The 14,301-nt window shown below is 42.7% G+C and overlaps 1 protein-coding gene across 1 annotated transcript in view; it reads left to right on the forward strand.

Moving 5' to 3' along the window:
- LOC135789018 (neural-cadherin) overlaps positions 1-14,301 on the forward strand; it is a 144,405-nt gene that overhangs the window by 67,649 nt on the left and 62,455 nt on the right. Inside the window, exons 2-5 of the mRNA XM_065298585.2 lie at positions 1,585-1,773; positions 4,304-4,529; positions 6,584-6,788; positions 10,240-10,351. Coding sequence (XP_065154657.1) covers positions 1,585-1,773; positions 4,304-4,529; positions 6,584-6,788; positions 10,240-10,351 — 732 coding nt within the window. The remainder of the gene's footprint in view (positions 1-1,584; positions 1,774-4,303; positions 4,530-6,583; positions 6,789-10,239; positions 10,352-14,301) is intronic.

Raw genomic sequence — 14,301 nt, forward strand, 5'->3', positions numbered from 1 at the left:
AACATGCACTGAAGCTTTTTATTTTTTAGATTTTTAATAATAAATATTTCCATGTCAAAGAACCCAAATCCAGTCATGGACACGTTGCGGTAATTAAAAATTTCCCCCACTTCTATTTACCTCATACATAAGGTAAGAAACATTAGATATTGATTTGAAATATTTTATTTGCTAATTTTAAACGAATACAGACCTTCTACGAGGAAAACACATTTCCTTTTGGTTTTAAGATAAGACGAGGCGATCAAATGTCATGAGCGCACTATTTGGTTTATTCATTTATAAATATAATTTCATATATGCTATTAAAAGACATATTTATTTTTTTGTTTAATATTAAACTGTACCTGTCAAAATGATTTGCAGCATCCGGAATACCGTGTTATTAGTTTTGAGCAGTTGTTATCTTTTAATAACAAACCTGCAAACGTTGCGACTGGCTAATCAGAATCAAGCATTCCAATGAGTCGTGTAATAAGTTTGCTCTACTTTCTAACTTTAAGTGTGACCAATAACAAATTTAGTTGGCATGACCAATAACCATTTTGTTTACTATGCTCTGCTAAGGTCTTCGTGTCCTCTCATTTAAATGCATGTGTTTAGCATACATCATGTTCGGTTCAGTCACATAGACCACTGATCATTTATCCGAATTAGCATCAAACGTCAGTGAATCGCACAGCGGCCGGTGGACAACCACAAAATTTAATCACACCGACACCGACTTTGTCAAGATTTACATGTATTTGCATAGAGACTGTCACTTCGAGTTTACTTTAACATGTGTCATCTTCTGATGGGTTTGTTGGTCTATTGGTTTATTTGCATTGGTGTTGCTGTGGTCAGAAGGGGAAAGCCACACCATTTTGTCTATTTGACTGTTTGCACGACTCGACACGACAAGTTGAGCTCTCTGTGATCCCGACACCACAAAGATTATAACACAGAGGCAAGAGTTTTACTGACACCCGTATCCCCCCCATTTTGCTAACTTCTTTCCTCTTTTGTTGCTTCTCTCTGGATCACTCTTTCCTGACATCCTCCGAAGCATTGCTATAAAAAAAAGACACAGGAAGTTAGGATAACAGTATGTTCCCTCTTGACGGGCCGCTTAGAAGTGAAGTTTCTTCTCATGCGCACTCTTGTCTCACTGTTGCGTGAGATGTCAAACACAACACGATGCAAGTCTGGAGACAAACAAACAGCAATGAAAAGAGATCACAAACCACAACGCTCCATCCCAAAAAAAGATCTCTCTGTTACGTTAAGGCCTTTCCGTCTGATGTTCCGTCTGAGGGAGCAGATCGTCTCTCTGACAGCAGACTTCCTCAGGACCTACGGGGAAAGTCAGGAATGACGTGCTCAACGGAAATGTCATCTTTTTCTCTCTTGTAGCTGAGCGTCCTCGGGCTGAATGACAGTCTGAAGATGAGGGGCGCCACTGAACTTAGGGTGGCTGAGGGCTTTCTGTATTCCTCCTGCTCTTTTTACTAGTTGTGCTTTTAGAGGCTTTATACTGTATATGCTACATACTGTATGTATGTGTTTTCTTAACTTAATATTTTCTGTCCTGTCTCTCTGTAGGTGAAGAATGGTACCTGTGCAGACTGACTTTGACTCTTCCCAACCTCTCGGATCTGCAGTGGGCCATGTTCCCATTCCCTTACCTGGCAGCTGTGGGTCCAGACACCGGTCCTGGATCTGTGGTCTACAAGCTTGTGGCCCGAAGTGGCGATGGTTCGATGGGATCAGCTCACTTCTTATTGGTCGATGGTAAGTGTAATGGGCGGAGCTTTTCACTATCTGTCATACTGCTACCTCCTTTTAGTCTTCTCATTGGAAAACTGTCAATGCAATCAGGTCACAAGTTAAAACTCTGCCCCAGTTTAGATGGAAATGGAATTAAACTCGCATCTCGCAACCAAACATGCAATACATGATTGATTATGTTGTTGTCATATTATTTAAGCTAGAAACCAAGATGCTTCTGACAGAAAGTGCACACAGTTAAACAATTAATCACAGTCTACTTTTGATGATGTCCTGAAATTAAAGGCAGGGTGCATGCTTTTTCAAAAACACTAAGGGAGTCGGGTTGAGTACCGCCTTTAAACATGTATAAGCACAAGAATAAGAAGCCGCCAAGTTAAACTAGAAGCGTGTGTGTCTGTGTATTAGTGCAGGGATGGTTTGAACAGGTGTATTGCTCAGCTTTTATTATACCTCCAGGACATCTTCAGTAACATCATAACATCTCATAATGGCGAGTCATTCATCATTTGATATGTTGTGACATTACAAAATTACTTCACTGGTCCATAAGGATTTAGACTCGGCTATAAATATGCCATCTCAGGTGATATTACGGTGTAATGTTTATAACTCCAGCATTAGATGATGTTGAGTGTCATTTATTGTCAGCTAGACTAGATCTGGATTTTCAGAAGGTGTTTGCAAGGAAGCATAATAATGAAATGTAAGGCTTGGATTTGAGCTTTGGTAAATACCGTAAAAAAGCCTAAATTACAATTTAGTATGCAAGCAAATGCAAGGAAGTAGAACAAGCGCAATTCAGTTTGCAAACAATACAGTGATCGTCATTGCTGGTAAACGCCTGGGTGTACTTCACCTTTTACACATACGCGAGGGTCAGCATACAGTGGGCCTCACAAAAAAAATGTCATTATTACAATAGTATGCGCATACTGTCTAATTTTTGTAAATGTGGTTATAGGTCACAAAAATGCGTATAAGGAGTATGAAGTATGAAGGCTAAGGCCCTGTCCCAAATGGCACACTTCATGTGGACTTTCGGTCTTGTGGCCTTAAATTGCGCGTGCTCGCTAAGTCTACGAGTCCGTAGGGTGGCCCATCTGTCATTTTTACGCTTCGAAGTGTGCTCATCAGCGCCCCCTTTGCCCCCTTGATGCGGTCTTCAGCAAAGTCCGAACTACAGCAGGCTCCAGAGTTCACATTGATGGGCAACTTCTCGTCCTATTTCCGGCGTGACGCTCGAGTCTGTCCCAAAATACGACTACTGTACACCCACGTGGACTCGGATCAAGGGTCCTTAAAGTCTGCACTACATGATGTCATCAAAGTGTGGACTCTGAGGAGGACCACAAGTCCGGAGTGTGTCATTTGGGACAGGGCCATCGCGTGCCGCACAAGCCCTGAAAAGTGAAGCCAAAACGTCTCGATAGCCCCCCAGTGACTCGTCCTAGTATATAGGTCATTAACCCCGCCTCCCCCATGTTATTCAATAGGACTTGAGACCAACTAAACAATTTAATTACATTTCAATTATCGTTTTTCCGAAGCTGATTTCTGTCTTTATCACACTGATGTAAATTCAAGTTTGTTTTTAAAATAAGTTTGTTTTTAGTTTGTTATTTAATGCTATAAAACGGTGGTGTGACGTCATGATTGACAGCTGTGATATGCGCATTCTGCGAGGGCGGGGCCTTGATTTAGCAGCTTTACTTTTTGCTCACTACTGTGCAGGACTGGTCCCGAAATCACTACTGTGCAGACTCAAGACCCAGTATTGTCGGCGCCATATCGGGACACTGGCAGCTTCACTTTTCACCATTGGAACAGAACGAACGGGCGTCGTCCATCTTTTTTACAGTCTATGATGAAGGCCACGAGATGTTTTGGAATTTGCAATGCGCATGTGACGAACTGTGTATGCATACATGTCAAATGAAGTATACTTGGACCTTACAAAAAAATTTACTTCGTTCCCAGTCGGGGGTTTTGAGACACACTTTATATTTGTTCAGCCTAAAAAGTTTGTAATTGGTGACTACGCATGTCACCCAGGCATTCCCTTCCTTTCTAAGTAGGAGGTTCTTTGGCAGACAAAGACTGAATGGAGCACGTTTGTGGATCAGAACCTCTGCTGATAGCAGATAAGCTTTCCAGCAGCTGTGAGAGGGTGAGGCAGAGCGGGTACAGCTGGGATATCAGCTCCGCCTCAGCAGCTGTGATCTTCATCCACCTCTTCTTCCTCCGCTCCCAAATACTGACATGCTCAAGGGGACAGCGGTTAAAATGAGTTCTTGTCTTGCTATTGTCCTGAAGGAACAACGGAGGGGAGCATGTTGCCTACGCGAACACAGATGGCAGAAGGGCTCCTCGCCCCTGATGTGTGTAAAAAAGACTTTAGGGCTCGTGTAACTTTGTCTTTGTAATGTTCTTGCACTTTTAGCTGAACTTAATAGCTGCTCTTTTTTTGTGAAGTACCACATTGCTGGAGTTACATAAATCATGTTTTTTAATTATTTGTATATTGTGACAGGTGGGGAGAATTCATTCGAGGTGGACCGAACCACAGGAGAGGTGAAGACCACCGGGCGACCCCTAACCCCCAGTAAGGAGTACACGCTGACCATCCAAGCCATGGATTCACGAGGCAGGAAGGGCCCGCATGCCTCTCTCTTCATATTGGCGGGCTTCCGGCCCCCTCAGTTCACCAACACCACCTACACGATCTATGTCCCAGAAGGCACCGGGGTGGGCCAAATGTAAGTACAGCGGGCACGTTCGCGTGTGACAAGATTCTGAATTTGCTGCTCATTAGAGGGCAACAGAGGAATGATGTGAACATGGCTAACACCGAAGATTTATGTGTCATCTGTTGCATAAAACAATTTGCCTCGAAGGAACAGCGGAGGTTGGGATGGTGAGATGCAGGGGGATGTGGCATAGAAGAGGAGCACAGATGCATCATTTTCTCCCCAGGCTCTAAATTTGAAAGCATGTTCAAATTCAAATATTTATTAAAAGAAACTTCTGGATAAACATGAAGAGCCGTGTCTGAACCTCCCCCTCTGGGCACTGGTACAGAACGGAGCAGAATAATCTGAGTGATAAGGAGAGGACAGCTAATCATGAAGAGACAGATAAGAGATGCAATAAAATGAGATACAGTACAGTGTGAGAAGATGTAGGAATGACATGAAATCACAAAGAGCCACTGAGATATATCACAGATATATGATTTTGCAATCTTATCCTGGAGGTTACATAGACAGCTGCCTTCTTACTGAACTGAAACCTTTTAAGTGACTGATTTGGAGCGTTTAAGTACAGTACGCAGTAGTGCTTTGTATGGGATACGTACAGGAGATGGTCTTTCCTGCGGTTTGATATTAACATGTTGCTAAGCTTAACCAGGGTGACACTTAAATTAGCTTAAAAATTTATTAAAAAGTAATTTTTTATTACATTTATTGTTTATTACATTATTTATTATATAAAATGTTATTTTTAATGAATTTCCTATGTATGTTCTACTTTGTTTCAACAGTATAAAATACTTTACATAAAAATAAAACAGAAATTATACCCCTATTGAAAAAAAACTGTCTAAACTGACCCACCAGCTTGAACTGGCTGAAAGACCAGTTTGACCACCTTTGCCAGCCTGGGAGGAATACTGTATACCAGTTGCTTTCCAGCTAAGACCAACTAACCAGCTTAGACTAACTGGTCAAGCTTCTATCGTGGGGAAGCTGATTTTAGCTGATGGGTTAGCTGGTCTTTCAGCCTTTCAACCCATCGATACTAGCTAAAACCAGGCTCGAAGACAAGCTAAAACCAGCCAGCCAACCTACAAATAGGTGTACATTTGACGTCTTCTCGGTTCCAAAGTAATGTACCCGACCTGAAATGACCCAAATATTTTTTTACCCAAACTTGATGTGCATAAATATTTGTTTTTAAAGAAAGACAACACACAAGAAAACCCGAAAAAATTTGACTTAGACCAACACAGTGCAATTTTTTTTTAACCCGACTGGACCCGAATGTAAACGCCACCGAAATATACCCTCGCAACCAATTTTGCCTGCTGCTCCATTTATTTTCATTCCAAGATAACACTACAATGTGCATTTAAAATTGATTGACCGGTCTGTCTCAACAAAAAAAATTACCTACCGCCAGACACACAATGTCGCAAACGCTCTTGTCAGACAAAGGTGGTTGGAAAAGCACATGATGAACACACGCTAGATAGTTTAGGTCTTCTCCGGTCTATTTGACAAAAACACATTCATTTTAAATTACCAGAGACCCGAGGCCGCTAATATTATACAGGACCCGTGTCCGAGGCACACGTGAAACTTTTAGACCCGAACCCGCTCGGGTCTCTTGTCAGACATATGGTTTTTGGATCTAAGTGGACCTGTGGAGACCTCTAGTGTACAGTAGTATTTGGGTTGATATTTGGGTGATGGCAGGGTTGTTTTATGCATTAAAGTGCATGGTACATTATATAAAATGCTCAAATTGTTTAGCAAATTGTTTAGATTTCTTCTGAAACTTTAGGAAATCTCTTCAAAGCATGGTTGTGATACTTCCTTAAAATATAACCAGAAAAGGTCTCTCATAAGGCAGTATAATTTGCTGGATACCTTTTGGAAAAGCCTTGATGTGCTGCCTTCAAACAAACAGAGCTCGAGTTTCCTTCTAATATTCCACTTACCCAAAGGAAAAATTCCTCACAATACATAGTGCATGAATCAAATACAGGGCTGTGCTTTGATTATATTTCCTCTGTGTGTGATGTATATAGGGTGGCATTGGTCCAGGCAATCTCATTCCAGAGAAAGACTCTGTCCTATATGCTGTTGGTGAACCCGAGCAACCTGTTCAGCATAAACCAGGAGAGTGGAGCCCTCAGCCTAACGCGCGCTGTGGACTATGAGAGCGGGCAACATCTCCATCACCTGCAAGTCAGAGCCTCTGAACCAGACACGGGGCTAAGCAACGTGGCAGAGGTACACATGCACAGAGACACAGATATGCTCTTATATTTTAAATAGACTAATAGAGACACATACATGCACACAAACATACAGCTATCAGCAGAAAGGCTTTAAAGAGCAAGTATGTATGTGGTGGTGGTGCTGCTGCTGATGTCATCAAACATGCACAATGTGTGTGTGTGCGTTTGCATATGCTGTTGAAGTGATGCAATAAAAACAGCTGAGTTTTGATATATTTTTAACCGGTATGTTGCTGTTGTTAGAGGTCCAAATGCGGTCAGAAGTGAGTTAGTGTGTCGCTGACACTGTTGTTGTTCAGTGTTCATCTTCTGCTTTTGGCAGAAGTTCTTCCACATTAATTGAGTCCCCTTGATGGACTTGGCTGGGAAACAATGATGTCTAACTGTGCCTGTGCCAGCAGCCGTCACACACTCACACATTTTTGATATTTGTCAGAATCGCTGGCCCCTGCCAAACAATTACACCATCTGTGAAGATGACTGCTGTAGCACGAGAAGAGAAACGATGAGAGCAGATTAGATGGAGAAGAGATGAAATTTGACGAGACGTTTACATTTATTTATTTACATTTTGTCCAGAGCAACATACTGGAAAAATGAGGGAGCAGTGCAAAAGGTCATGGGTTTGACATACAGACTGATAAAATTGTATACCTTATAATGCACTAATGTAAGTTGATTTGGATGAAAGCGTGTGCCAAATGCATAAATTTAAATTAATAAAGATGAAGCAAGACTAGTATTGATTAGAAATGAGTATGAAGAAAAAGATGAGATTTACTTTTACAAAGTGTTTGGACATAAGTGTGTGTTGGCAGTGTGTGAACACAACAACCCTCCAATGAAATATTCATCTTTTCTTTATTTTTTGAATCCCATTAAAGGCGTTCTAAGCGAATCTGCGAGACGTTAGTTTTTGTTGACGTTTGAATTGTTTTCAAACAGACGGAGCGTAGCTAACTCCTCCCCCTCCCTTCCGTGCTTTCATGAACGTGCCCAACCACCACCCCCAAATCCTTTTTGTCATTTATTGGCTGGAACACTTTGTTATGGTTTCTGTTTGTAGGTTTGGCCACTATGTTGATATTGCCGTTTGTGAAGCCTGCTGTCTACAGAGATCGCCGTTTGAGAAGCCTGGGCATACAGCGATCGCGTTTTTTTACAGTTTGATCAGCGGACAGGCAGCAAGCAGATAGTGAGGAGATGTTTCCGGACCATAAAAAGATGTTTTATGGTCTAAAACGCATCAATTCGCTTAGAGCGCCTTTAAACCAAAGCAGTCTCATTAGACATGCTGTTTTGATTCTCTTGTTAATGTGACAAGCTCGAAAATGCGACTATTTTGGTTGCGTATGCGGCGACCGAAATTTAATCTTTGCGACCTTAAAATATATTTGGGAGCATTTGTGCGACTGCCCATTTTGTTGTGGTGCAACTTGATTTAGATTGTGATGCTGCGTGCTGCTGTCCCTCCCAGGTTCAGTGTTCTCTCTAACGTTACATAACCAATCAAATTTCACCATTAAGTTCTTGCGTTTAATGAAGACCGCAGATTGGCTAAGATGAGCGTCAGTCATTCCTTGTTGCCGTGCTAGGTTGTTACGTGAAGCGCGAAAATGTGAAAAGATGAACCACGAGCATGACGAGAACGAGCCAATCACAGCCAATGTTACTGTAATTAATGACGACGATCCGGATTCAAATGCGACTCCACCACCGGAAGATAAGACTTGACGTTAAACCTTTCGGAGAGAGTGGCTTAAAGATTACGAGTGAAAATGGCTCGATGTAACTTACTGTGTTTACTGTAAATCCTGTAAAACGGCGTTGGTGGCGGAATCAAAAAAATGTAAGCACCAGACCTTGCTTAAACATGGCGAAAGTGCCAAACAAACAAGAAGTGTCGTGACATGCGTTCATTATTGATTGAGACACCGACCTGTTTGTCAAAGAGTGTTTGATAGTGTATATGCGCATGCGCTGGTGAATGGACATCCAACAAATATCCTTGTGTTCCATGTGGAACACGACAATGCTGATGGTATGTTTTTGTTGTATTTTTTAAAACATTGCCTATTTAGTAGTAATAGCATCCTGGTAATGCAGTTATCAAAACCAATATATACTATTTCAACAGCATTTGGGTATTTATTTAGGAATCTATGCAGCAAAAAATAAATAAATACAAACAAAAAAGAAGACCAAATTTTAAATGCTGGCCATAGCATGTGTAAAGCCCGGAGGTGGTGTTTTAATTTTAATGAAATAAATCTATTAACATAAACGTTGTAGTTGTGGTGTTTTTAAATAAAAAATAAAAATAAAACAGTTAATTTTGAGCCCTGAAGTCCCACACACAGCCACTGAATGACTGGTTATTTTACCCAAAAACTTTTCTAAATGTGTTTGTTAGCACATTGTAGCACTAATGCGACTAATGATATTTTCTCACAGGAATTGCTCACTGTCTGTTGGTAAGGACATAAGTAGCTGTAACTCATTTGCATTTAAAGGAACACCCAAATAGGGGCATTTTGGACGTGCTATAAGAAATTATCTGTGGGGTATTTTAAAGCTGAAACTTCGCAGACACTTTCTAGGCACATGTGAGACTTATATTACATCTTGTAAAAATTGTCATAATATTGGCCCTTTAAATAAGACAAATATGAAACAAAGAGAAGACACAAGAAAAGAAGAAGAGTAAAGATGAGACCCAGGCAGAACAGAAGAGTAAGCATCTGTCCTCTTAGCATGATAAAAATTATTTATTAAAGATAATAAAAATCTCTGTTAGACCCCTGTTGTTGTTGTTATTAGCGCTACTCCAGAAACTACAGACTCATTATTACCATATTCAACCTTCAGCTAACAAACACAGGAGTTTCCCTTAAGCAAACTGATTCCTGAGGGAAGAGGAAACCACAGAGACTTTTAGGCTTCGGAGCCGTATGGTCATCTCTGTTGCCGTGTCTGTATGTATTGTATAAAGAAACTTTTCCAGCTTTTTTGGCAGTGCTGTTCCTCTGAGATAAGCCGTGCTGTGGGATTCAACTCTTACCATGACTAACGTCTCCACTGAGAATGCGCTTGCTGGCTTCCCTCTCTCCGTTCGGTCAAAGTCAAATCCCGTGCCAGTATTCAGTTTGAATGCTCGCAAATCACTACACAGAGGGGAGCATGAATGTCGATAGAGCCTATAAGCTATATCTGAGCTTCAGTTAAGATCAGGCAAATTTACACTGAGTCTATCTTGCTGTGGTTTGTGTGTGTGCACTGTGGGGTGGTTCATTTGCATTTGTTCTGTTTTCATTTTCATCTCTTTTTTTAATGCCAACATTCAACCTTCATAAATTTGTGTGTCCATGCATAGTCCAGTAAGGTTTTAGCACTTTAGACAAACTGTTGTAATGCCTCTGTCTCTCTGTTCTTGTGTGTTGCAGGTAGTGGTACACATCACAGATGAAAACGACTGCACACCAGAGTTTATGCACTCCATTTACAGTCGAGACAATGTCCCTGAGACCACACCTCCTGGTACCTCTCTGCTACAGGGTGAGTGAGTCCATGTGTGTCTCAGTAGCAAGCTAAGGAGATCAGTAATCAGTCTTGGAGAGCAGTAGGAAGTTATTGAGGATAGTGCTGGCATAGAGCTCATTCTTTCTTATGTAACACATAAAGACCAATACAGAAACACTACTTTGTCCCTTTCTAAATGCTTCGTTCTCTGTCGGGTCCACCTGTGTCTCTTGCTCTCTTTATTAGTCACCCTCTCTGCCTGCCTCAGTCTCTGTCCATGTGTGTCCACCTGTGTCTCTTGTTCTCTTTATTAGTCATTCTCTGTGCCTGTCTCAGTCTCTGTCCATCTATGTCCACCTATGTCTTATGCTCTTTTATCAGCCATTCTCTGTGCCTGCCTCACTCTCTATCTGCCTGTGTCAACCTGTCTCTTGCTCTCTTTATTAGTCACTCTCTGTGCCTGCCTCAGTCTCTGTCCATATGTGTTCACCTGTGTCTCTCACTCTCTTTATCAGTCACTCTTTGTGCCTGTCTCGCTCTCTGTCTGCCTGTGTCCACCACTGTCTCTATCTCTCTTTTTCAGTCACTCTCTGTGCTTGTCTCGCTCTCTGTCCATCTATGTCCACCTGTGTCTCTTGCTCTTTTATCATCCATTCTCTGTGCCTGTCTCACTCTCTATCTGCCTGTGTCAATCTGTCTCTTGCTCTCTTTATTAGTCACTCTCTGTGCCTGTCTCACTTTCTGTCCAATTATGTTCACTTGTGTTTTTTGCTCTCTTTATTTATCACTCTCTGTGCCTGTCTCAGTCTCTGTCCATATGTGTTCACCTGTGTCTCTCGCTCAATTTATCGGTCAATCTCTGTGCCTGTCTCACTCTCTGTCCAACTATGTTCACTTGTGCTTCTTGCTCTCTTTATTTATCACTCTCTGTACCTGTCTCAGTCTCTGTCCATATGTGTTCACCTGTGTCTCTTGCTCTCTTTATCAGTCAATCTCTGTGCCTGTCTCACTCTCTGTTCATCTGTGTCCACGTTTGTCTCTTGCTCTTTTATATCGCACTCTCTGTGCCTGTCTCACTCTCTGTCTGCCTGTGTCCACATTTGTCTCTTGCTCTCTTTATAAGTCACTCTTTGTGCCTGTCTCACTCTCTGTCTGCCTGTGTCTACTTGTGTCTCCGGCTTTCTTTATTAGTCACTCTCTGTGCCTGTCTCACTCTCTGTTCATCTGTGTCCATGTTTGTCTCTTGCTCTTTTATATCGCACTTTCTGTTCCCTGCCTCACTCTCTGTCTGCCTGTGTCCACCACTGTCTCTATCTCTCTTTTTCAGTCACTCTCTGTGCTTGTCTCACTCTTTGTCTGCCTGTGTCCACCTCTGTCTCTTGCTCTCTTTATAAGTCACCCTTTCTGCCTTTCTCACTCTCTGACTGCCTGTGTCCACCTCTGTCTCTTGCTCTCTTTATTAGTCACTCTTTGTGCCTGTCTCACTCTCTGTCTGCATGTGTCCACTACTGTCTCTTGCTCTCTTTATTAGTCACTCTTTGTGCCTGTCTCAATCTCTGTCTGCCTGTGTCCACCTCTGTCTCTTGCTCTCTTTATAAGTCACTCTTTGTGCCTGTCTCACTCTCTGTCTGCCTGTGTCCACCTCTGTCTCTTGCTCTCTTTATAAGTCACTCTTTGTGCCTGTCTCACTCTCTGTCTGCCTGTGTCCACCTCTGTCTCTTTGTGCCTGTCTAACTCTCTGTCTGCCTGTGTCCACCTCTGTCTCTTGCTCTCTTTATAAGTCACTCTTTGTGCCTGTCTCACTCTCTGTCTGCCTGTGTCCACCTCTGTCTCTTTCTCTCTTTATTAGTCACTCTTTGTGCCTGTCTCACTCTCTGTCTGCCTGTGTCCACCTCTGTCTCTTGCTCTCTTTATTAGTCACTCTTTGTGCCTGTCTCAATCTCTGTCTGCCTGTTTCCACCTCTGTCTCTTGCTCTCTTTATAAGTCACTGTTTGTGCCTGTCTCACTCTCTGTCTGCCTGTGTCCACCTCTGTCTCTTGCTCTCTTTATAAGTCACTCTTTGTGCCTGTCTCACTCTCTGTCTGCCTGTGTCCACCTCTGTCTCTTTGTGCCTGTCTAACTCTCTGTCTGCATGTGTCCACCTCTGTCTCTTGCTTTCTTTATAAGTCACTCTTTGTGCCTGTCTCACTCTCTGTCTGCCTGTGTCCACCTCTGTCTCTTGCTCTCTTTATAAGTCACTCTTTGTGCCTGTCTCACTCTCTGTCTGCCTGTGTCCACCTCTGTCTCTTGCTCTCTTTATAAGTCACCATTTCTGCCTATCTCACTCTCTGACTGCCTGTGGCCACCTCTGTCTCTTGCTCTCTTTATTAGTCGCTCTTTGTGCCTGTCTCACTCTCTGTCTGCATGTGTCCACCTCTGTCTCTTGCTCTCTTTATTAGTCACTCTCTGTGCCTGTCTCACTTTCTGTCCAATTATGTTCACATGTGTTTTTTGCTCTCTTTATTTATCACTCTCTGTGCCTGTCTCAGTCTCTGTCCATATGTGTTCACCTGTGTCTCTCGCTCAATTTATCGGTCAATATCTGTGCCTGTCTCACTCTCTGTCCAACTATGTTCACTTGTGCTTCTTGCTCTCTTTATTTATTTCTCTATGTGCCTGTCTCAGTCTCTGTCCATATGTGTTCACCTGTGTCTCTTGCTCTCTTTATCAGTCAATCTCTGTGCCTGTCTCATTCTCTGTTCATCTGTGTCCACCTGTGTCTCTTGCTCTTTTATATCACACTCTCTGTGCCTGTCTCACTCTCTGTCTGCCTGTGTCCACCTTTATCTCTTGCTCTCTTTATAAGTTACTCTTTGTGCCTGTCTCACTCTCTGTCTGCCTGTGTCCACCTCTGTCTCTTGCTCTCTTTATAAGTCACTCTTTGTGCCTGTCTCACTCTCTGTGTCCACCTCTGTCTTTTGCTCTCTTTATAAGTCACCCTTTCTGCCTGTCTCACTCTCTGTCTGCCTATGTCCACCTCTGTTCATCACTTTTTTATCAGTCACTCTCTGTGCCTGTCTCACTCTCTGTCTGCCTATGTCTACCTTTTATCACTTGCTCTTTTATCAGCCACTCTCTGTGCCTGCCTCACTCGTTTTCTGCCTGTGTCCAACTCTGTCTGTTGCTTTCTTTATTAGTCACTCTCTGTGCCTGTCTCACTCTCTGTCTGCCTGTGTCCACCTCTGTCTCTTGCTCTCTTTGTCTGCCTGTGTCTACCTGTGTCTCCTGCTTTCTTTATTAGTCACTCTCTGTGCCTGTCTCACTCTCTGTCCATTGGTGTCCACCTGTGTCTCTTGCTCTCTGTATTGTACATTTTCTGTGATTGTCTCACTCTCTGTCTGTCTATGGCCCCTTCTGTCTCTCTTATTCTTGTCTGTATCTTTTGGTCTCTTTATCACTCTGTCTCTGTGTCTGTATCACTCTCTTTCTGTATCTGTCTTTGTGTTTTCCTCTTGCAATCCTCCTCTTGAGGCAGGTGCTGTTGCTGGTTGCTCTGCGGGGGCGAACGTCTCTTCAACTCAGTCCTGTAATTATGAAATAATTCATTATGGCAGTGCTTTCTGGGTGGTAAATGGATTGTAATCAAAGCCAGCTCAGTGGCTCCCAGGCGAAGGAGCTTTTCTGCCCCCGTCTTCCTCTGTTTCTCCCTCTCATCTCTTCATCATGACATGCCTTGTCAAGTCATTCTCCTTCAACAGACCATCAATCCAACATTTTGTGTCTTCCCTGACTGTGTGGGCTCTGTAACGTCAGGTTGGAGGTTGTGACCGTGCTGTAGATGTAAAATCTCCACAGTGGAGAATCGGTTATGACCTCCTGCTTGTTCTGCAGACAATCTTGTCTGACAGAGGGATGCAGAACACAGAGGAAGAGGCCAGCCTCCTCCACTTACCACAACTGTTAATGGAATGGGACCAGTTTATCTCCCAGCACCATCCCCATCTGT

The sequence above is a fragment of the Paramisgurnus dabryanus genome, chromosome 13, assembly GCF_030506205.2.
Source record: "Paramisgurnus dabryanus chromosome 13, PD_genome_1.1, whole genome shotgun sequence".
NCBI lineage: Eukaryota > Metazoa > Chordata > Actinopteri > Cypriniformes > Cobitidae > Paramisgurnus > Paramisgurnus dabryanus.